Source organism: Coenobita brevimanus, chromosome 64 (genome assembly GCF_032717465.1).
Source record: "Coenobita brevimanus isolate Jiangsu-jjx chromosome 64, ASM3271746v2, whole genome shotgun sequence".
In the NCBI taxonomy this organism is placed as follows: Eukaryota; Metazoa; Arthropoda; class Malacostraca; order Decapoda; family Coenobitidae; genus Coenobita; species Coenobita brevimanus.
Window position 1 is genome coordinate 4,722,635 of NC_137017.1, and position 25,380 is coordinate 4,748,014.

A 25,380-nucleotide genomic window follows, 5' to 3' on the forward strand; every position below is an offset into this window, starting at 1 on the left:
AAGTTACTGATTCTGCATAAGTTACAATTATGGCATTCTTTCATATTGTGCTGTAATTAGCTCTTTCACTGCTACAGCAGTGGTACCTCAGTACGCCCATTCTGTAAATTACAAAAAACAGCTTTCTAGCATAAAGCCCACTAAAATGGCTGCAGCATGATACAGTAAAGTTTTAAGAAATTGGAAAGTAGCACATAAAGTAGGAGCTTTTTACTGTACTGCATATTGTAATACAGTACTACAAGCCATTTTTCAGATATCAACAGGTTATGCAATGATCAAGTCTTCCATCTCATAAGGCACTTTAAAACCAGGCATATCATTGCCAAATAAATTTTCCTTGTTCTTATTAGACTCACGGCTAGTTGTTAAATATGCAGCTTGATTGTAAGTGTAGATATGAAACAATATGTCCCAGCTATGGTTGCAGTACCACTAATATCTAAATGTTTTCAGATTTGTTTTGAATGACTGCAAAAAGATTTTTAAAATATATTACAGAACATACGACATTTATATATAAATATGCAGTTTATACTGTACAGTTCTGTAGTTTGTAGTAACTCCAGTATGTTTATTTTATGATATTTGAATACAGAATTAAGATGATTTAATTCCAAACTTTCATATTGCTTGGTGTGGTCATGTTAAATTGTAGAATATATTCGTATCAAGCTACCTTATGGAGAGTTCTAAATTTAAAGACTGATACTAGTAACAGTTTCTTATCATTTGTTTTCACAGTACAGTTATGTACTAAATACCTTTTTATATAAGATTTGTGTATTTAATATAGATAGGCACTAAATTTCATATCCAAGGGGTGGTTGGGGTTTATTTCTCACGTAATGCCACTCAGGGATGAGTGAGGCTGGCCATTCTCATCTTTAAATGTCAGGACCAACTTGCCTAGTCCTGGGCCCCTACGCTTCTCATGGGGCAATACTGGATTAGATGATTAATGAAGGAATGAGTGATTAAATTTCATGGGAAAGATATAGGCTTATTGTATTTTTTTTTGTAAAGATAATACTGTATGAAGAGCATGATTCATGATGTAACTGGATATTCAGAGGTCATGTTGCTTGATACCAGTCTTAAATGGAATACTGTACTGTGTTCCTAATTGTACAGGAAATAATGATACAAGTAATACATTTTCCTTATATGTTTGTAATCAATAGTATTTCTTCGTTGTACCATGGTTTTTGCTTAAACTACAGATTAAGAGTCTGTGCAGGAATTAGTATTTTAAAAATTTGATACTGTACTGTAGATACATGTAAAGTGACTTTCATAATTCATGTGCTTTACCATGGTGAACTTACATATTACACTTGTGAGTTGCATGTTTAACAAACCTTGTTTGGCTTGTGCACGTGTTGAAATGTTTTTGTAGGAAGATTGTGGTGAGGTGACTGCAGTGAGTGATGGTGACATACGATGTTGCCCAAGTCACAGCTCCGGTAACATGCTCACGCCTTGAGTTTGATGCTATACAAGTTTGGCTTGATCGCCGTGTGTGGTTTAGTAGCAGGTATTTAGAATTTTAACCTGCTGTAAGAAAAAAATTTATTGTCTGTCACTCTGTAGTATTTTAAACTTAATCACGCTTGATTTTTCCATCCACGGTCTTCTATATGCATCTAATATGGAAAGAAACCTCAGTCCGGTCTAACAAGTTAAATAATTCCACCTTGCCCAGATGCTCCCATTAGACTTGAATCCATGATGATCATGCGGCAGTATGCGTGTTGTGCCCAATGCAGTGCTTGCTCAGAGGTATTAGAAATTAATGAGGCTAGAGAAAATGAAGATGCAGTTACATCAAGTCCTATGCAGGAAGCCAGAGAAATTATGAAACAGTTTAAGCCACACAAAGGCATAATACAGTTATGAAGGGAATTACAAAAAAGAAAAAAAAAAGTACAAGGAATAAAAGTTAGTGGTATATTTCTACAGTTGAATTTTGATGTTTACAGTTTTAGGGAAATGGAGCCAGCTAAGAATTCATATGAACAATGAACATATCCAGTGCTTAGCTAAATGTAATAAGTAGCAACACTGATAGTACTGTGCACCATGATATAGAGATATTACAGTAACTTTTCTGTCGATAAAATTGCCTTTTTTTTATTTTTCCCCAGAGGATAAGTCATTTTTCCTGTACCCTGCTTCATATTTAAATTTGATCCTTTTACCTCAGTGATAATATAATCGCCACAGAGTGAACTTGTTCTTTTATATTTATGTCTCATTTATAGTAGTTGCTGTCAAAATTTGAGTACAGGTGGTCCTTGTCATATTTTAGGAATGTGTTCCAAAATACAACAACCTTTACATCCATAAGGAGTTGTAAATTGGGGAAACTGCTTATGAAACCTATACTATAGATATCAATGAAACTTCAGGTGGCAACAATTCTGTAATTTGCTGCAAAATTAATGGCAAAAAGGAGTACTAGAAAGGCAACAAATAACAAGGACTTTCTGTACAGCAGAAAGTCCGATCATCTATATTTTAGCTGTTCACAAGGGCTTATGGAACACTGTAGCTGGATAGTTAGACACCAACATTTTCTAACGCACTTGGTTTCATCATACTGTATTTAGTACACAACTGAGAGTAGGACATGGGGGTAACAGAGCAAATAGGAATGTTTTTTATACAAAAGAGCTTGAAGTGAGGCTTCAGTGCCATAGATCTGTAAATAAAGTTGTTTATTTGAATGAAAAACTCTTGTTGGTGATGCTGATGAACAGGCTCTTCTTATTATCTGAGTAATTGGACTTTGCTGTCACTGATCACACACATATATGCAGTGACTGCATATACTTTTTATTATTTAGACCATAATTTTGCAAATTTTGATGTAATCAATAGGAAAATGAACTCTTGTCCACATTATCAAAGAACTAGGATAACACATACAATTAAAGCAGTTTCAGCTGAAAGCCTAAGACTTTTTCATCAAAGTTGTTAAATATCTCTTCAGTCCTTTCAGTTAGATGGCATAGTTCTTCATTATATTCTTGCTACCCTCAGGTGATTGTATTCAACTAAGGAGAGATTATTTTTGTACTGAAGGGATTAATGATGGGTGTATTAAACCTGTGGTTTGGAAAGTTTTTGCATAGATAGACAGAATGGTCTAGAGATAGAAAGAATAAGATGAAATGTACATCTTTAGCTTGAAGGAATTAAACAAAATACATTTAAATCACTGTCTTATCTTCATTTATGCTAGCAACTGTTGTGAAGCTGCTACCTCAGCTGATGCACAGACATACTACAATATAAAGTATTGATATACAATGCAGTACCGCACAGTACAAGATATGGAATTAATGTAGGTAGACTCTTGCAGTAGATTTGATGATTTGGTAGGTAACCCTCATCGCTCAGAGTACATGATGTTCCTATCGGTCTTGCTACCACTGAATGAATTGATTTAGCTGTAGGAAGATGTCTTGCAATGAAGGGGTCAGTGAAATCTTTATCTAATCCATCCTATTTGAAAGCTTCTCAGAAGATGAATAAAATAATTTAAAGGTGTCAGAATACTGTTTAAAGAAAACTGTTATTGCATTGAAGGGGTTAAAGTATGAGCTGTGAAGTTAGGTAATGTAAAATTATATTCATAAATTGTAAGGCAGCTTATAATTCTGATAGTTGCATATACTCTCTTATCCTGATCAAATATACATTTAAATTGTTTATTATCCTGATCAGATATACATTTAAGTTGTGTATTATGAGAATTATTTCCTGGCAGTGAAATCTTGATCAGCTCTTTTAGAAGAAGGTGTGGACACCTTTCCCTTTTACTTCATATGTGGCAAGAAATCTGATGAAGATTAAATTATAGTACCTGTACCACAGACAAAAGGGTGAACTTGTAAATACTGTAAAACAGTTTGTTTTCAGTGCATGGAAAATGTACACATAAGTGTTAGCTTTGCTAAATTTGTGTGCAGTATGAGCCTGCATCTTGGCAAATACCATACATTATTATGAATAATGCGGCTTTACCCATTTATTATTATATCTATATATGTCTGTCTATCTATCTATCTATTTATCTATATGTCTATCTATCTGTCTGTTTATCAATCTATATATCTATATCTATCTATCTCTGTAGGTGGTAGGTGGGAGTGCTCACAATCCACTCACTCGATGTAGTGCTACTCTCGGGTGTCTGCCCTTTCCTCTCCCCCTTCCTCATTTACGTCCTTCCTCTTCTTTCTTTCTTTACTTCATTCTTCATCCTTCTGCCTTCAGGTGACTTTACACACCCTCTTCTGCCTTTCTTTCCTTCATTCTTTCCTCTTCCTTCTGCCTGTGGGTGACTCTGCACTGAGTGACAAGCCAAATGGTTTCCTATACACCAGGAAACCATTTATTACGCTGGGTGGTAACCAAATAATCAAATTATGGCTCCTGGTGGTATAGTGGGTATTTACGGTGCTCCAATCGGATTGAGCTGGTGAAGATTTATATCTGAAGGGTGGTTGGGGTTTATTGCTCATGTTATGCTCTCAGGGATGAGTGAGGCTGGTCACTGTCATCTTAAATGTCAGGACCAACTTGCCTAGCCCCGGGCTTGTATGCTCCTCCTGGGGCAATGTAGGATTGGATGATGGATATATATATATATATATATATATATATATATATATATATATATATGTATATTATATGTATTATATTTTTTGGTAGGTGGAGGCACTCACCATCCACTCACTCAATGTAGTGCTGCTCTCGGGTGTCTGCCCTGTCCTCTCCTCCATCCTTCTTTCCTTCCATCTTCTTCTGTCTTTCTTTCCTTCATTCTTTCCTCGTCCTCCTTCTACCTACAGGTGACTTTACACTCCCTCTTCTGTCTTTCATTCCTTCATTCTTTCCTCTTTCTTCTGCCTATGGGTGACTCTACACTGAGTGACAAGCCAAATGGTTTCCTGTACACTAGGAAACTATTTACTACGCTGGGTGGTAACCATGTAACCATATTTTGGCACCTGGTGGTTTAGTGGGAAATTATTGTGCTCCAATTGGATTGAGCCGGTGAAGGTTTATATCCAAGGGGTGGTTGGGGTTTATTGCTCACGTAATGCCACTCAGGGATGAGTGAGGTTGGTCACTCTCATCTTAAATGTCAGGACCAACTGCCTAGCCCTGGGCTCCTACGCTTCTCATGGGGCAATGTAGGATTAGATGATGGATGGATATATATATATGTATTTATAGATGGTGAGTCGTCATTTATTACATTGATACTAATCCTTTCACTGCCGTGGATGCTCTCGGGTATTTTATTTGGGCCAAAGACAGACCATTTATGCAGCTGAGGGAATTCATAGCAGTGCAGTAGTTAGCAGATAGTTATCAATTCTCTGACAGCTAGAATTTGCTTCAGTTGAACAAAATTGTCTTGTGGTAACCAGAACAAAATTATGTAATAAGTCCACGGAAAGAATGAAAGGTTGAATAACTTCTTGGAAATGTGCTAAAATCTCATAAAAGTATAAATAAGCAAGAAATATTGAGACTTGCTAACAAATGTGAGTATGCATGAGGAGTATTGTCTGACATCCAGTACAGCTAATATCATCTTTCAGTTGGCAGCAGAGGCTCTGCTTTTTTAGAATAAAATCATTTGTCATAGAGTTTTGAAACTGCAAAATTTTTGTCCCTAGGCTAATATACACCAATCTGCTATCCTTCCATGTTGAATTTTTTAGCAGTAAATGCACTGTACTTTTAACAGAGTGACATGGAGGTTATTCATTTGTTGCCATCCCTTCTGGGTTTAACGTATCTCATGAGACAGACAGATAGATAAATAGATATACAGTATTCTCTGAACAGGGAAGAGTACGAGATAATGGATATGAAGGTGAAAGTGTATCGTTAATACCATACAAGGAGTAGGCAATAAAAGGGAGTTTGCATGTGGTAGAGGTGTTCACTTTTTCCTCCCGCCCCCCTAACCTTCAGATGAGTGTGTTTAACTCAGGAGGGATTTTATGAACTGGAGGAGGTAGATATGGCCTTCTTAATCTCCTTCATTTCTGGAGGTCTTGCCAGGCTTGTATAAAATCATCTGCATACAGCGAGATAATAAAAAGTTGACATCCTGTGACTGAAGTGGTTAATTTGTGCAGAATGGTAGTGATAGTTTGTGGTTAGTCGATGAATTATTGAGAGGCTGATGTTGAATGAGTTTACCCTCTTTTAGCCAAGTACATCATGTTTATTTTGTTCTTGTTGTAACCAGTTGATATTTTTGCAGTTTAGTAGTGCATCGTGTTAGTGAATCAAAAAGTTCTTCGGACCAGAACACAGTCGTATGGAGTTAGAAAGAGTGTAATGAAGAATTCATCTTTGTGTTAAGGGAATAAGAGGGGGGGGAGAAAATGTTAGGATCAGATGGTTTTTGTAGAGATTTGACAAGTTGAATCTAAAAAAATCTAACTAGCAATGGAACAGTTGTTAGAATACACGTAGTGGCTTAGAGAGTGGTAAAAATGATATATAGCACTTATGATGGAGAGAAAGCAGTAGTCAGAGTGAATGGACATGTCAGTGAAAAGTGTATGTATTTGTTCAGTTGATATATTTCAGATGGAATAATTAAGCAATTGAATTTGGATAACTTTATTAGTTTATTCTTCCTGCTACCAGATAGTTTTAGTATGTCCCCTGGCTCAGTTGGTTAAAGGATGAGGAGAGGGTAGTAGGCAGAGAGCTAGCAGGAGATACAAGGGAAAAGCTTGAATCAGCTCCTTACCTGTTTGTGGAAGATGATGCTGGTACATTGCTTGAGGGTGAGGGAAAAAGGTTTCAGAATTTTTCTCATGAATTTCGGAGTTCTGCATGGGCACTGAATTATCAGAGTGATTTAGTTTTACACCATGCACTTTCCTCTTGAAGGGGCTAAGACATTGCCCAGGCTACCCACGTCACTCAGATGTATTATATATATTGTATTTTTACTACTTAAGCTGATTATTGTGTTTTCATCCCATCCATTTTTCCAGTTTGAATTGTGTTGACTGAGTGCGTCAAGTTAGATGTTATAGGAGCAGTAAAGAGGAATTTGTGATACAAGGGGGTGCCCACCATCCACTCACTCTACAGTATGTAGAGCTACCTTTCACTGATTACACTGAGTGACAGACCGAATGCTTTCCTGCAACCCAAGAAACCACTCACCATGTTGAGTGAAAATAGGTAGACACCTGGTAGTCTAATTGATTAAGGCACTTGAATGTGGTCATGGAGTGGTTAGGGTTTATTGTTCACATAATGCCACTCAGGGAAGGATTATTGGTCACTCATGTTAAAATGTCTTGATCAAGTAGCTTAGATCCAGGCCTCTACACTCTTGACAAGGCAGTAGAGCTTGGGAAGATGGTTGGGTGTCTGAAAGAGGAATGCATGAGGGTAGTTAAAGCTAAACCAAATTAGCTCGAAGATGTCTTTTTCATTATATTTTTTCCATTTCCTGATCATTTTACTCAGCTAAAGATAGAATGTTTAAATTTGAGAGATTAGACATAGCCTTAATAAACATCTTCACTCTAGAGGCCTTTCGTAGGTTGAATAAGAGTGTCTGGTAGCAGCAGTAATAAACTAAAAAGTATAATACGCTTATTCCAAAGGTTAAAGAACACTTGAAAAATGAGTAGTTAACCATTTGTCTATAGCCAGGTCAGTGAGAGAATAAAGTTGATGGAAATGTGTCAGAGGATATGAGGTAAGGCAACCTAGAGGAGCCGGAGGAAGTGGTGAGAATTTGTGTTAGTGAGGCTTAGAAGTATTTTTTGTGCAATGACTGAATGAATTCTTGGATCAGGGGAAGTACTGTATTGGTAAGAGCATAACCATCTTTTATGATAAAAAAGTTTTTTCAGCAGTTAATTATTTTCATAAGTCATTTTGTTTGGTCCTATTTTTCATTTTACTATTCACTCTACTTTGTGATGTGTTAACTTGTGTTATTAGTGAAGGTTCTGATATGCAGCATAAGCTCAAAAAGGTTTATAAATATGGCACCAAGTGTGTGATTATACATTAGATAGAATTCACTGCTTCCACTTTAACTAGGTTTATAATTGTTTGCATGGAATAGGTTCATAAAGTCATGGTAGACTATTTTAGAGTTAACTTACATGCTGCCTTATTTCCTTGTCAAGTTGAAATTTAGTTGCTTCAGCCTGTATGGCATAATTTTCATTTTGTTCTTGCTGTCTCCAGGGATCTTATTCACCTGAGTATGAACTTTTCATTTTACAAAAAATAAGTACAACCTTCATTTAATCCCTTCACTATCAGAGGTCCTTCATAGCTCAATGAAGCCATTTTGCAGTAGCATGAGTAAAATGAAAAATTTGTCATAGTGAAGGGGTTAAGAGCAAGATGAGTTCTGTGGTTGATGATATGAAAGTATGGCATGTTAGATTTTGCTCCTCCTGCGCAATCACACTGGTGAATCCTTCTCATATATTCTTAATCCCTTCAATACGGTGATAATAATAACAGTAATGTTGATTGTAATCATCATCACCACCACCATTCAGACCTCCTTTCCCACTCCAAGATGAGGTGACCTAGGGTCTAGATAGCCAGAAAAGAAGTTAATAATAAGTAATTATAATAATAATAATAATAATAATAGGTGGTCTTTTGCTTCAGAATAAGTAGTTCATCTAAAGGAGTTTTTGCCATCTCCAGACAGTTTCATTTGGCTTAGGAGACTGTTCTAAGTGGAGTTGATAGCTTTAGCCATCATTAACCCATTCAGCACAAGAAACATTTGAAGGCTTGTTAAAATTGTCTTGGAATTGCTAGAAAAAAGTAATTGGACTGAAGATGTTAAATCATATATTAAAAGCATATCTATTTAGTAACTGGCAGGTGGTAGGTGGGGACACTCACCATCCACTCACTCGATGTAGTGCTGCTCTCGGGTGTCTGCCCTTCTTCCCCTTCCTTCTTCCCCTTCCTTCTTTCCTTCCTTCCTCCTCTGTCTTTACTTCATTCTTTCCTTGTCCTTCTGCTTATGGGTGACTTTACATTCTCTCTTCTGCCTTTTTTTCCTTCATTCTTTCCTCTTCCTTGTGCAAATGGGTGACTACACTGGGTTACAAGCCAAATGGTTTCCTGTACCCCAGAAAACCATTTACTACAGTGGGTGATAACCACACAAGCAAATTATGGCGCCTGGTGGTTTAGTGGGCAATTACGGTGCTCCAATCAGATGGAGTCAGTGAAGGTTTACTGTACATCCAAGGGGTGGTTGGGGTTTATTGCTTATGTAATGCCACCCAGGGATGAGTGAGGCTGGTCACTCTCATCTTAAATGTCAGGACCAACTTGCCTATCCCCGGGCTCCTACGCTCTTCCTGGGGTAACGTAGGATTGGATGATGGAAATAGTATGGTGACCCATCCACTCATAACTTTTTATGTGTGCAGCACCATAGCTCTAGTGGTGCATGAGGAAGGGAGGTGGATATTTGCTTTGGGTCTTCCCCACCCATGTGACAGCTGGGGAAAAAGTTATGATGATGGTGAAAACAGTGACCGGTTGATTGCCAGTGTTCACATGTACGAGGCCTAAGTCTGGTACAGTACTTACATTATCTCCCAGTTTAGAACTTGAGGATATTATCTACTTGAAAATACTGTCATCTTTGGCCATATTAGATTACAATTTTTCTCAAGCAATATGACTGCCATGTACAGGTATATATAGTATATAATTTTTTCAGTGGCCTTTCTTTGTGTGTGTGTATGTGTATGTGTGTGTATGTGTCACGTGCCAAAGTTGCTGGTATCTATGATTTTGGTGTATGGTATTTCCTGGAGGATCATACTGCTTATGTATTCAGACATATATGAAGAACTTAGTTTGTGTAGTTTTATGTAGACTGAGCAATGAGTGATTGTAAATGGGGTAAGCTTTTTTTTTTTTTTTTCCTGGTTACCCCTATCCCCACTATTAGCTGCTCTTTCTTACCATATAAACCCAAGAAATGGGGATTTTTTTTTTTATTTTTTTTATTATTATTATTTTTTTATATAGAAAAGGTCTGTAAACAGGCAGTTGATTTTCAAGTGCACAGTATCTTGGTGAATAGGAGTAATGTACAGTATACAATAACTTACGTTGTATTTGCTCTGACTGTAAAACCACCAACCCTTCTCCAGTAGTTCATTGTTCATATGTCTGGCTGTATATATTTCATATTGAATACAGAGCTTGGCTTCAGCAGAGAAACCTAGTCAAGGAATGACTGAAATATAGCTTTATGGATTTTTGGCTTACTTGCATTCAGTATTGTTGGAAGGATTTTTTGTTTTTCTGTGATGATGATTTTCACATTTATCGGTGTTAAATATTAAGTCAATCAGACTTTCTTCTGGTGGAACTTATTTTGTCATATATATATATATATATATATATATACATGGATCACTATACAACAATAAGTACCGAGGTGTAGCTTTGAAAAATGAGAGGAACTAATGGAATTGTTAGTGTTCTCCATAGCAATGTTCTGTACAGGGAGAAGAAAAATGCCAATATTGGGTGAGCTGAACCATGATGATGATAATTTATGGTACTAATCAATACCACTTGCTAAAACTATACCCTGCACAGTATCCTATTCTCATGATTCGATGATAGTGTTGCTGTTGAACTATATACAGTATTCCACTGACCTTACCTTAAAGAAGTAAAATCATTATAGTTAAGACATCTCCATCATAGAGATTGCAGAAATTATTGTGATTACTGGACTTAACCATAACAGTACTAAGCAGCTGTGAAATTAGCATGTACAGAGCTCAAATAGTTCAAGGGGAAAAGAATAATCCTGCGGCGGGTTAGGTTACAGGAGAAGAGAGGATGAGTAACATAATGTAAGCTCTGCAAGCCACTGAATATCTTAGCCTCTGAGGAAGGATCGTCGTGGCCCTGCCGAAAGAAAATTTTAATGTCGAGAGGATCGGTTGCCCCCCCCTACCTGACCTCCCCCCCCGGACTGAGGAGACTTCATGACACAGCCACAGACATCCTCCAGGGAGAGAGAGAGAAAGAGAGAGAGAGAGAGAGACTAACACAGATAAGCTCAGCCTCTGAAGGTAAACGAAGACACAGATAAGCAAGTGTATAGCCACCATTTTCATGTACTGTGCAGTCCATATATAGTACATGAGCCATGTTTAATATTGGCTCATTTTACTTTCAGTCATACATCTAGTAAGATATTTCCTGTCAGCTTCAGTCAGATTTCCATTCTACAGTATATTTTTTTAAATTAATAGTTGCATTGATTTCTTGATTGAAGTCAGACTTCAAATTCAAAACTCTCACCAGGAGTTCACTCACAATGAGGGACAGTCAGTGTTTTGCATGATGTCCCGGAGGCACGGGTCCGAATCTATTTCTAGTACAGAGTGCATGGAAGGCTATATATTTACCTGTGGCTCAGATTGTTTGGATATGCATGTGCCTCACCCAAAATTATATAAAGTGCTTTAAGGGAACCCGCCGGCCTGACAGCGCTTGAGGGGGTGACTTTTCCAGTGTATAGCCTTGGATTGCATGTGTTACAACGCCTGCACGTAAGTACAAAGCTTTTTTTTTTTTTTTTTTTTTTTTTTTTTTTTTTTTTTTAAATCCAGTTTTAGCTGTTCTGTTATTGTGCTGTTTGTTAGTTGTATCACATGTGCACTTCTCTCCCTGACATGCACCTCAATGGACCTGCTTCGCCATGTGTACTGGACCTCATTTCCTCTGCACTGACTGCTGCACCAACCTCACTGCACTGCATGCTGATGACATAATTTGCACGCTGATTGGTGATATGTGTGCAACCTCACAAATCACGCTTTTATTAATTTTTTATATATATCTGTATTTGCACCATGTTTTGTCTTTAAATGCATATTATGCTTATCATGTAATACCGGTATACAATGTACTTGTAATATAATATGCTGGAAATTATCATAAATGCCATGCTTGTTTGGTAAATTATTCACATACTGCTCCCATCTTGAATTGCTTTTGCATTATTATTGTTAATTTTATTCACCATGCAGCTACACTGCTTCCCAGCAATGCCACATCTGTAGTTTACACAGATGAGAATGGCCAGGTACTTGTGGTGTGCTAAAGCCTTAAACTTTGAGTAGCATTGCTATCAAAAACCTGCTTCTCTGTCTATTTCTGCACTTCACCATCCAGTGCTATTGTTTTTGTTTAGTAAGGATCCAGTGCTGGGTGTGCTTTATGTTGACTGTTTTATGGCTGATGCTTTTTTTCACTTTTCTTTATGTTATGCTTGTACTGGCAGCAGTGGTAAGTAATGCACACTATCTTGCTTTACCATTCTGTTGATTTGCTCTTTTGTGGCTGAATTTTGGAGGGAACACATAGAGATCTCTATGGTATTCACATATCATGTAAAAAGTAATATATTTTCTGTAAGACTTAACATCACCTTTGTCATACTGACCTGAGCTTTCTTATTATGATGTAGGCTAAGCATTAACTTTGTAACTGGTTTTGTGTGTGTGTGTGTGTGTATGAAAGTAGATGGGACCAAAACCTGTGAGAGTTCTTTCTATCGAGTGATGAGGTCAGATTACTTGTGCCTGGTTACTTCAGGCAATGATGAGCATGGCCTATGGAGACTGCTAACCATGCTTGAATAGTGTTCTGTAATAAGTTCTAGATGTTAGAATGTAATCATGACCTGAGGATATTACAGTAACCTTCCTGGAGTAATATGATACAGTATTTGTCCTCATTGTTAAAGTATAATCACAGCTATAAAGTACAAGGTTGACAGTGACCCTCCACAATTCACGGATTTGTGGTGCATGCCTTGGTGTGTATGGTTGAATGTGTTTGGCTTCATTGTACATGGGCTGCATGAATACATGTACAGTACATCTCCCCATGGGCCATATTCTAGATGGCATCACCACACTGGAGGCTTCTTATCACCTTTTTCATAGTGATTTATCATGCATGTTACACCTTGATTGTGCTATAGTAATATTTATATAATATTTTGTACTGACATTTTTCCTCAATGTACAAGAGGACTGAAAGGTGTAATATACCAGATAATTCTCTGGGGAAGAGGTATTACAGAGTCTTCTGTGCCACCTAGAATACTGATCCTTTTTCTTTATACTAGCTGAATTATTTTAGTAACATAGTGAAATCTGTAGGAGATAGCTCTGGAGTCATGCAAAATAGCATATTCCTCTCATATTTCTGTAGCTAGTTAATTTCCTGGCTCTTTGGTGTACAACAAAGTAGAAATATGATGTGGGGAAATCAGAGTTTAAGACTGTGACCATATACTGTAACAATACGTTTGCTTTAAACTGCCAAGTCTCCATAAGAATCGTTACATTTAAACTGGGCTAATGTTCTACCATTACTCTAGGGTGCGTGCATCTGATTTCCCTCTTCAGTATTATAGATTGCCATTAGAGTAGGTATTTTCTTAAGACTGCTGGTATTGTTATTACTGCACCTTACCTTGGAACACTCTTCTCTTCTCGTCTTTATTTCATATATATATATATATATATATATATATACATATATATATATTTTTTTTTTCTGTACGATAACACTCATGTTTGAGTGTTTTTCATAGCCGTAATAACTTAAGTAGTTTAGTGCAGTAAGTCAGTCAATACTGTTCGCTTCATGCTAGGTTTTATGGAATTAGAATCAAGAATCCTAATTCAGTAAAATAAATATGATTCATTCCTTGGCAGAAATGTACCTACAGAAAAAGCTTTTTTTTTTTTCATCCCCTAATATTCACTATAAAGGGTAGCCATTTGGATATTTAATGTTTAAAACTTTACTGTTGTACTTTTACTCTTTTGAAGGTAATTCGCAGAAATAAAGATTCCTTTTTGTCTGCCATGCAGTACAGTACTGCATTGACATTAAAAAAGAAAAAAAAAAATGTGGTTACCGTGTATGTAGTATAATGGTTGCAGATGACATCAGCACATTTGCAAGTATTTTTTGAAAATTTTATTATGGTTTTTATAAACTTAATTATGATAGGGTAAAGCACTGTGCAAGAATAACCCTGAGATTAATTCATAAGCAAATTGCACACCGAGTAAAATAAGAGAATGTAGATTAAGCCAACCAAGCACACCCATATGAGCCCAGCAGTCGAATTCGTTCATATCAGTTAGAGAGTAATCCTCCTGACAGGGTTAATTTTCTTGCAGTTGCTGGACACCCTACAAATATGCCGCGATTTTAAGTACGGACAGTGCGTGAGACCTGCCTGCAAGTTTGTCCATCTTCTTGAAGGTAATGGGGTTGGAGTTGGATCCCAGTCCTCTCGTCCTCTAATTTTTGGTTTTGTTCACCTCTTGCAGTGTATTGGGGGGGACAGCAGTGACCCAAGAGCCGCAAGCCCCTTGTAAGAATACACCTTCAAGTGGTTGCTATCGCTCGCTTTCCTTTCCGCCTCTCTTATGCTTTGTAGTAGAATTGTCAAATGTTTAGAGCGCTTATGATGTAAATATCCTCACAGAAAAACTACCCTCGTTGTGAGAGGCTTATTGTTATAAATAAAACACTTGGTACTTTTTTTCCATTAGCCACATAAAGTGCAGTCGAACCTGAGAAGTGGTCATTGAATTTATCCATGTAGTATTATAAAACGTAAAAATGTGACTGATAATTTTGTCCTATAGTGACAGTTTCCCTTAAGGAGGTGTCCTGGAGTTTCAGAATGTATGATTGTCTTTTAAGTTTGAGGGTATATCATGGTCTTTTAAGAGTGTATGCAGGTGTATGAGGGGATTTTAATGTAATCCACTGGATAAACTTTGAAGTGGCCTCAGAAGTAAAGCTAAAAATGGGACAGTTACTGGTGAATGAGATGTGTGTGATATTTTTTCATCTCTGACATTGCGTATAAATTGATTCATATGATATTGGTAAGAACAGGCATCCACCATCCACTCACTTGATGTAGTGCTACCTTCAGGTGACTTGGAGTAGCAAGTCAATTGATTTTTTGTCACATATGACACCATTTACTATATTGGGTGGTAACTATAAAATCAACAAATGGCTCATGGTGGTTGGGTGAAGTAAAGTGCTCCCAACTAGGTATAAATCTAAGTAGTGTTTGGGCTTTATTGTTTGTGTATTGCCACTCAAGGGGAGAGCATTTAGCCATTCTCATGTTGAATGTCCACACTAAGTAGCCAAACCCCAAACTTCTATGCTCTTGATGGGAAGAGAAAGGATTACATATTGCCAAATGAATGGATGGATGAATGAATAATTTTTATCAGCCTTGGCCAAAGAGAGAAAAACTAGCACCCACACATTCCTTGTGTATCATAAAGGCAGTTGAACAGGGTAGGAGTTGGAAGTTGGGAACCTCCAATGGCCCAAGAGGAAAGTTTGTACTGAATTAAGAGCTTCCTCTCTGCTCTGGTTCATGTTTTCAGAGAGATCAAAGACCCTTGAACCTAGACCTCCTGACCCCATATAAACATGGGAATGCAGGCTAGAATTATTATGCTGACCATGGCTTTGTAGATGAGATTTATTGCAGCCCGACAATCTGTGTTGTGCTAATCTCCTGGTACTATACTTGGCGAGAGAAATTTTTTATCTTCTAAATAACACTTTTCATAGCTAGACTGCTGTGTGCAATATGTGTGAAACTTTACCAGTGTGGTGGATGATAAAGTATAGGGCTAGCCATTAGCTGTGCCTGTAATACAGCACATTATTTTCGTGTTATGTATACATTACTTTAACTGAAATCCAAAGTTTTTAGAAGTAGTAAAGAAGCCTTACATATACATGGAAATGGCTGGATTATCAGGTTCAACTGTGCTTCAGATGTATTTTAAGAAATATTAGACAAGTGATCCACTGAATGCAGATAATTTACTTCCATTCAAAGGTGATGGGTAGTTTTTAATTTTAATAAAAAAGACAGTCTTTATATATAATGGCATCCTGACACACACTGCTTCTTGATATGCGATGCTGCAAAGCCTTAGGATTAAGTTATTGATATACCTAAAAGTTACACAGAACTGTAGAATATATATATAAAATATATATATATATATATTTATATATATATATATACTGTATATGCCTCAGTGGCACATACCACAACCAGTTTGATGTACAGTATGAAATAGGTTCTAACTCTCCATTTGTTTCAAGGATGGCATTTGAGAATGTCCCACTTTTACAGATCATGTAGAGGTGACAGACATGAAGGTGAGTGTCTGTCGTGATGCGGTGAAGGGGCGGTGTGGCCGGGGGCTGTGCAAGTACTACCACCTGCCCGTCTCCCTGCCCCCTGCTCCCCTCCACCCTCCCTCCGCCCGCACCCACCATGCCACCCCGCGCCATCACCCACTCCACCCTCCGCCCACACACCCACTCCTCTTCGACACCACACGTTACCTGGAGAGCAACAACAACAGTAGCAGCAATATCAACAACCATAATGCCACTACCACCATCACCACCAGTGCCAACACCTCCCAGCTGTCAGTGCCACCATTGGCTGGCAGCACCACTAGTGGCACTGCTGCATCTTCTCTCCATGTCATTGCCAGCTTGACTAGTCCTAATAATATCATATGCAACTAGTTTTGAGTGTAATTGTATTGTCAGGGAGAAGCTAAGTCTGTGGTATAAAAGATTAAATGAAGACCTAAGAGTCAGTATTTGGAGATTATAAATGAATAAAATTATACCAACCCACTAGAAGCTGGTGGTAAAGGTGGAGCATAATGTTAGTGTTGGTGGGGTGGGTGGGGTGGTGGATGGTGGGGGCGCGGGAGCCCCAGCCCCAGCCCCGGTCCCGGTTCTGGCCACAGTCCCAGGCCACCGGAGCTTCTGGTGCTAGCACAGCCATGCTCACATAATGTGATTTGTCAAGTGTGTCCTTACAATCCCCTCCCCTGGGGATGGGTCAACTCCAGCACTCGTGGGTATTTTTTCAAAAAACATAACAAAAATAAATTTTCACTTTGTTTTTATCTCTTTTATATAAGGATAAGGTAGGGAAGAAAGCCCTTATAAAGGGCTGAGATTAATTATTTTCTATTATGTACCAGTGAAACAGACTCTTGGACTGTTATGTGTACATGACAAAGTCACGTGCCAGTGAAGCCCCCGACCAGCGCCCGGCCCAGGGTGCCACCCTCCCCTGGCACCCAACACCCGCCGCCCCTGGCACTCCTGCAGGCCCGGGGCGGCCCTGGCTAGCTCATCTCTAGTGGCAGCTCCCGGCAGCAGCCAAGCACGGCAGCGCCCCTGGCCGCCCCGGCCTGGAGTGGCCCGGTGGCAGCATGGGGCGGCCGGGGCCCCACCTGCCTAGTAGTGCACCACTTGTTAGCTCTCATGACAACTCTAAATATAATGTCCCTCTTGTTTCCTATGTGATGGGTGTCCCCTGGGGGGGATGGCTCCCTCCTATGCCCCCGCCGGTGTGCTGGTCCATTACCTTAGGAAAGAGATACAGCGAGAAGCTCGGCTGAACGCAGCAGACTTGGGAGAATAAGGAACACAGATGAGAGAGGAAGAAGGAAGCACCCTAAGGAAGCCAGGTCATTGAGTGAGACAACAACACCCAGCCAGGAAGGAATCTCATACTTACAAATGGTTTTATTTATTTATTACTTTTTTTTATTTGTCTTTTTTACACGAATTGGTTTCTAGTCATATTTACTCTTTTGTTTTATTTCTTGTACACGCCATGACTAGTTCGGTGAATTTATGGGGCTGTGACAACTTAGTACAGTATGTCTGGTTTTATATGAAGCTGTATTATGCAAAGCCGTATATGTATGTTGTAGTACTTGTAATGGAGAAATTTTTCATAGTTCCTTGTGTTATTTTTACATATATATATGAAAACTCTGGTGTTTTTATTACATGTAAAGTGCCACGATTTTAATGTTCCTGCAATTGACGCATTTAGGAATCAAAGAGAGGGTATAAGGGAGGGTTTTGAAATGCTTGCGAAAAAGTTCAGGCTTTAGACGACACTGTTTTGGCAACTCAGTCTGTCCGGGTGGCCTGTTTGTACAGTTTTATCTCGATATCAGGCTGTGGGAAAATGTCCTTCAACTTTTTCTTAACTCATTATAAAGTACAGTATATTATCTGACAAAGATAAGTTCCACAAAATGCAGAAGCCTTGTGCTTGAAATGTCAAACATATCAACATTTTTATATACATATATTTAGATAATTAAATCAAGGAAGAATCTTTATTATGCTTAAATTAATAACAAAGCTGCTTCATATGTTTAAATATTATATTGAACGTATACTGCAATTCACCAAAAAAAAGTAATGATGCAACTGCAGTTTGTTTGCCAAATTATTGTACTTCATGAGGTTTTCATCTTCCACACACACAAATTGTTCCTTGGTAGGAGTTTCATGTTTGGAAACACAAAAACTGTATATGATACCTTTATCTCTTGTGCTCAGACATGTTTTCAGGGAATGTGAGATGGATGGTTGTGGGTTGCACTGTTAAGCTAATGATGCTCAAGCCAGAGTTTCTTTTCATCTTTTTTTATACAGATATTTTGAGCCCGGTCAAATGCTAAAAGCAAAGTGTTCCATGACAAAGGCCCCCCGGACACGCACACTCTCTCGCTAGTTCACTTGTTTGTCAGGCTCAGTTAGGTGGCAGGGTGAATCCTTCCATTTCCTGCTTTGGTTTTCCTCCTCCCTCACTTGTTTTTAATTTTTGTTTACTTAAAGTGATGTATAATAATAGTAATAATAATAATAATAAAAATAATATTGTAAGATTGTAGGTACATCTTCATCTTTCTAAATCTTTTCACTTAACTGTCGCATCCACATAACTGGCAAGACTCAGGCCATTACACAAATCCCTCGCAACAGTACCATAAGAGATGCCATCCACACTCAGCCATAGTATAAAGCTCTCTCCCTGACTCCTCTTGTCTTTCTCCATTTCTGTGCCACTCATAACATTACATTTTTTATGTGTCATTCTTTCTGTGCCTCCCCCTGCCTCTCCTGTGCCACCGACTGCAGCCTCCCACACAGTTAATGTCGGTCTCCACCAGCACGCTTGCTGTAATTTAGGATCTAACTTCAGCCATGTGATAAGAGGAGCTGCAGGTGGTGCCACGCCACGCCAGGCTCCACCAGGGCTGGCGTCGGGGCACACCTCAAGTCACGCTCACAATCCGGCCATGCAGGGTACAACTTGGACCCTAGAGTTGCGCTTGCTTCACAGTCAAATGTAGGGGCTTTTTCTTCAGAGTGCAGCATCCAAACTGCAGGCTTCATGATGTCACTGCTTCCCAGCCCCGACAGTTCTCGGCCAGAAATGGTGCCCTGTGTTTAGCTACTGTGCTGGGTGGCCCCTGTGTCCCCCACCTTGGTCAGCCAGGGTGACCCTGGACATCTGTCGGGGTTCTTCTGGGCAGGCCCTTGGACAGCACAGGGGAGAGAGGAGAGCTGTGCTGGGTCCTGCCCTGCCACTGCCTGCCCTTCTTCTGGCCTCCACACTGGTGCTCTCTCTGGGGACACTGGGTAGGTGACCATGGAGGGCAGGGGCTGGCATTGCATGTAACCAGTTATCTAGTGGGTAGTCCATGTAGGATCCCTAGCACCCTAGCTTCAAATGGTAGAATGTAGGCCTGGGGCACAAATCCCCCGCACACTTGCATGTTAGCACCACGCTTAAACCAGTTTAACTGTATCAATGTGAATAGATCTCCTGTAACCTATAAATGATGCTCCTATACTCTATATGTTAGAGCTGTGCCCTCCTGATGACAAGGGGTTGCCCGCTGCCGCCCCAGCTGCCCGCCCGCGCGCCCGCACTGCCTGGCGACCCCGGCCCATCTCCGACTCTGATCCCAGCCAGTTTGCCACCCTGGCTGCCATCATACTCTTTATTTCAGTCAGTAATCCCAATCAAAAGGGTTTAGTTATCAAATTCATCTCTGGTAGCCAGGGTGGGGTCGGGTAGAGAGGGCAGTAGAGTTTACGAGGATGTCCTCACGAAGCCAAATCAAAACTCAAGCGCCATATGTATCTGTGTAAGTCCTCCTCCACGCCGCCACTGGCCCTTCGTGAGGGTCGTCCGCGTAAGATCTGTTCCTTGTAATGCTGCCGGAGTTCCCGGCTGCAGTCAACTGACAGTTGGGCACCACTGCTGCCCAGCCCAAGGTTACCGTAAGGTCCATTATGATATGAAGTAATAGTAATATTAATCATAATTATAATCACGATAATCATATAGCCAGTCTGATGACAACTCAGTGGGGCCTTAGGGGTTGGCCAGGGTTGCGCCAAACGTTAAAAACAGAGGGTGTTGTTATGGCCAGCCCCTGTGGTGATCACAGTCCTGGCAGTAAAGGTGGGGTGTCCGCCACCTCACTGGCCGGGGATGCATGCTCCTAGTATCTATTTTATTTTTACTTGAGAATATTTGTACACTGTAATGAACTAAGCCAGTTTTTGAGAAATTATCGTGTTTCCAATCGTCCCCACCTTTGTCAGGGTTGAAGTCTCAATGTAGAGAAACACATTTCCAATGTTATTTTTTATAATTTATCATTACTTAATGTTCATTGCTTGTTTAGCAGTTAATTTGTGCTGGCTTGGTTTTAAAAAGTCACAAATTAAGTGAGTTTTATACTTATACATGTTTGTTTCTAATTTAATTTCTATGAATGCTACTCCAAATGTTTAAATAAATGATTTTGATATTTTACTAATGGTATGCTAGGCCGTGTTCTGACTCCTTGTCAGAATAAAGTAGTAAAGTATGGGATGAAGATCCCCAACATTTTGTGATATTTTCTTATTGTTATTTAAGTCGATTTCTCTGTTTTCCTGTGACTACTGACGTTGTTATGTTACTTGTTAGGCTAAGGTTGCTGCACGCAGGGAGACTGTGGTGAGTCTGCCACAGTGGGACACACTATCCCAACCCAGCCACTCCCAGCCACCCAGCCCTCAGCCATCCACACTCAGTCCTTGACCACCCGTGGAGCACTGACTGAGCCATGATGGCCACACATTACTCCACGTGGTTTTTATTGTTGTCTCGCTTTTTATTTCCTGTGTGAGCCAGGGTGGGTGACACCTGGGCACTGTGAACTGGGTAGCAGCAGTCTCACCACTCCCACCCCCATGGCACCTGCCTCAACCACATGGAGTTGAGACAGGCAAATGGGGAGGGACACTGGCTTCAACACCATGGAAAGGACACTCTGAGGTCTTATGCATGAACTCTCCACTCATAATAGTGGGATATACTCAGCCTTGGTTACAGTTTACGACATAAGAAAGAAATTGTACAATGAAGAGAGCTACACAATGCAGTATTTGAGTGTGGTCTCAGAGAATGCATAATCCTTAGGGAGTAGGTAGGATAAGTTGTACAATTTACATGTGATTCAAATCTCAGATACAAAGGTTTCACAAAGGGAGAAAGTGTATAAGATCAAAGTGTAGCCCATCCAAGGCCGCTCCCATTAGCGTGACCCCAAGGTAGCATCCCCTTTTATACAAAGAAGAAAAAGAAGCCCTTGGAGGGAGAGAAATGATACTGAATACCTGTGACCTCTTTCAAGATATTGGGTGTAGATGTCAGCCCAAGGAGTTAGTTGCTGGGCACCCTTCTTAGCAGTTTGTCATTGATTTTTCATACTTTTATCTTCATTGTAACTGAGCACTTCTTGAAAATAGTGCATTGATTCAACCATGCCTCAGTTTTAGAAGACTACTTACTATACATTTAAGAAATGTTATCCAGCCATTCATATATTGCTATGTTAAACATGCCAAGTCAAAGCAAAAGGAAAGTTAGAAAAACAGATGTGCATATCCAAGTTGTATGTTATTTGTACTGTTGTGTATGCGTGAAGTCTGAATTATTACTACTACTTTTTAGATGATAAATATCTTGGAAGGTGGTGGGGGTGGGGAGGACAGTACCCTGGGGGGTTCTTGTTGTACCATGTACTCCGGGGTGCTCAAGTGTACCATAGTGCCAACGTCTTGGGGAAAAATGATAAAGACCCATATTCTTTTTAGCATAAGAGGTTTTCTAGCACCCCATCTTTACAAATTCATGTTACATTTTATATCTTAATATTTTCTCTCATGCTGTTTATGTGTTTCTTATACTGATGTACATTGCATAAATAACATACAAGAGAATATTAAAAAGAAATGTTGAGAAATGAACTGTCAAGGTAGAGGTGTTAGGAAGCTTCCTAAACTGATGAGAATAGAACCCAAACACACAGACTCACACATGATGCTGCCCATACTATGTTGCTAGGTATGTAAGCATTGTTATTTATAAATCTAAGGTTATGTCATGAGATAAAAATAACACAGTCATTTACAGGGGAAATTACCAAGAAGATTAATGGAATAGAGGGAAAGTTAAGACTAATAGACAATATAGTAGAGGGATTGTAATATTAAATGCATTTGTGTGGGCAGCAGATGACCCCCAAACCTTGCTCAGTGCTGGCTGTACTGTGGTCACCACTTATAATACTAATGGCCACCACCACCCATATAACAGTTTTGAGGTGATTGTAAAACTACCACATTAGCAATATACATATAAACATATTCAATGTATTGTCAAAGCAACGAATAAGTGTTGAGCTGTGTGTACTTATAGTGAATGGCTTTGTATATGGATCTTTATGTTTAGTTTTTTATATATAAATAGACAGTATATGTAGATAGATTAATGTAGAGCTTCCTGTATAAAGCTTTACAAACAGAATGTAGTTAATAGGGCTTGATTAATATTGCTGAGAACTGGTTTGTGCTGCGTTATGTTCCTGGCATACTGTATTTCCTTTTGTGCTCACTTTACTTAACCTTTATAGATTCTCTGGGTGTTTGCTGAGGAAAGTGTCTTAGATTTATATAGGTCTCCACATTTGACTTTTGTTACCAGGGCTGAACTAGAGACACCACTGCATGTGGAACCATGTGTTTATGTTATAAATACAGTATATAGATGTTGTCATCATAGGGATCCTGTTTTAGAACTTCCAGTGGAATACAGCTTACGGATGGATAGGGCTCAAATAGATCATAGGAAACAGACTTTAGTCTAGGTTTATGCTGAATGTGAAAAAAAATAAGTGAAGGTTAATGAAAAGAAGTGCAGTGTACTTTTTACAGTGGTTTCCCAAAAGTTGTGTGATAGTATTTTAAAGTCAGTATTATTGATGTTACCGAGTAGCACAAGCATGTCTTTAGAATAAGTGAAATGATACTAGGTGGTTATAATAGCATAATATTGCGCATGAGTGAATTACGAAAAGTGGAACCTACAGTTATTTAAAGTTGACTTATTAAATTGGCAGCCAGTATTTTCCAGTCAGCAGTAAAAAAAAATAAGTGAGAGCTAATGTTCGTAGTTTGGTGGTGGTGGCAGTAGTAATGGTTCAATTGGGTTGGCACTGTCAGCAGGTTTTGTGGAGGCAGTTGTTGTTGGCAGCTTGGTTGGGGAGATAACATTCCAGAGCCTGCATAATACCCCACCCCCCTCACCCTGGGTCACAGTCATTAAAAAAGGAAAAAAAAAAAAAAAAAAAAAAAAATGTAGCGTAAATAAAGCTCAAACAAAAATTTGCCATCGTTTGATTACAGAGCATCCACTCAGAAATGCAGTGCCAGACAGACATAATACTTATCAATGTCAAAGGTAAGACCCAAACTACGGAGCCTAATCTACGGGAATATTAAAGGACTGTACAGTAGGTGGTGGCGATCATCATCCACTCACTTGATGTGGTGATGTCTGCATCTTTATTCCCATTCTCATTCTATCTCTGTGCCTGCCCTTCTCTCTTCCTACATCTCCTTTTCTTTCCTGTCACTTATTAATCTTTCCACTCCAGTTGGCTGTACACTGAGTGACAAGTAGAATGGTTTCCTGCAACCCAGGAAACCATTTACAGCACTGGGTGGTAACTAAATAACCAGATTACAAGGTGGTGTGGATCCTGCTATGGTGCTCCTGTTAACTGGGTGGAGATGCAAATGTGGCATCCATCCAGGAACCAAACCACATAATTCCCTACATCTCGCTGTGGTGAGGCACTGTCAGCTGCAAGAGAATATTGGTTCACTGGATGGGACTGCTGGAGGGATGGTTGCTTGCTTGCAGTTGATGGGTCTGCTTGGGCAGAGTAGGAGTGATAAACAACAACAACTCTATATAATGAATGTATACACTGTAACAACATTCATTACACTTTAACAAAGATTTGTTAACACTTTTCCATACAAAGGATGCATTTCAGGATCTTATTCTAGCGATGGTCAGAGAAATTTATTCATACAGGGATATCGTAAACAGATTATGAGTTAATGAAATAAATATATAATACTGAATATGTGGTAGGTGGGGGCGCCCACCATCCACGAACTCGATGTAGTGCTGCTTTGGGTGTCTGCACTTTCTTCCTTCCTCTCTTGTCTTTCCTCTTCCTTCTGCCTACTGATAACTGTACATTCCCTCTTCTGTCTTTCCTTCACCCTTTGTTCTTCCATCTGCCTATGGGCGACACTACACTGACTGACAAGATAAATGGTTTCCTGTACACCAGGAAACCATTTACGGTACTACCCTGGGTGGTAACCAATACGTTTAGTGGGTAATTAAGGCTCTCCAATCGGATTTGGCCTGTGTAGGTTTATATTCAAAGGATGGTTGGGGTCTATTGCTCACGTAATGCCACTCAGGGATGAGTGAGGCTGGTCACTCAAATGTCAGTGCCAGCTTGCCTAGCCCCGTGCTCCTACGCTCCTCTTGGGGCGGCATAGGATTGGATGATGGATGGTTGGATTATTAATATTCATCTGAAATGTGAACCCAGTGGATAGCAGGCTGAAATTGCCCTCCACCTGCAGTTCATCCTCTTCCTTTCGGGGGATAGGGAGAGAGTTGGGGGACGTTTGTATAGCCAGGCATTGGCGCCACTCGGTTGTATCGGTGCCACCACATGCAGGCGTCCCTCCATCACCGTCACCGTTGTCAAGGAGTAAGAAGACTCCCAAGCACCGTCCTTAGCGATTTGTTTTTGGAAATGGCTGGTTAATATCCTTTGTATGTTATTCATGCAGAGTATTGGAAGGATTTTTATAATACGAGATAGGACAGCAAAGTGTGATAAGCAAAATAAATCGCTTTGGAAAACGTGTTAGGTTTCTCAACCAACGAAACTACGAGCCAAAGGTCTATATTATCGTCGGATAATATTGTAACACCTT

At 39.5% G+C, this 25,380-nt stretch overlaps 1 protein-coding gene across 1 annotated transcript in view; it reads left to right on the top strand.

Annotated features, from left to right (window-relative positions):
• LOC145404644 (muscleblind-like protein 1) overlaps positions 1-23,502 on the top strand; it is a 453,843-nt gene extending 430,341 nt beyond the window's left edge. The window contains exons 7-9 of the mRNA XM_080276169.1: positions 12,120-12,175; positions 14,295-14,379; positions 16,304-23,502. Coding sequence (XP_080132295.1) covers positions 12,120-12,175; positions 14,295-14,379; positions 16,304-16,707 — 545 coding nt within the window. The 3' untranslated portion in view covers positions 16,708-23,502. The remainder of the gene's footprint in view (positions 1-12,119; positions 12,176-14,294; positions 14,380-16,303) is intronic.
• The last annotated feature ends 1,878 nt before the right edge of the window (positions 23,503-25,380 follow it).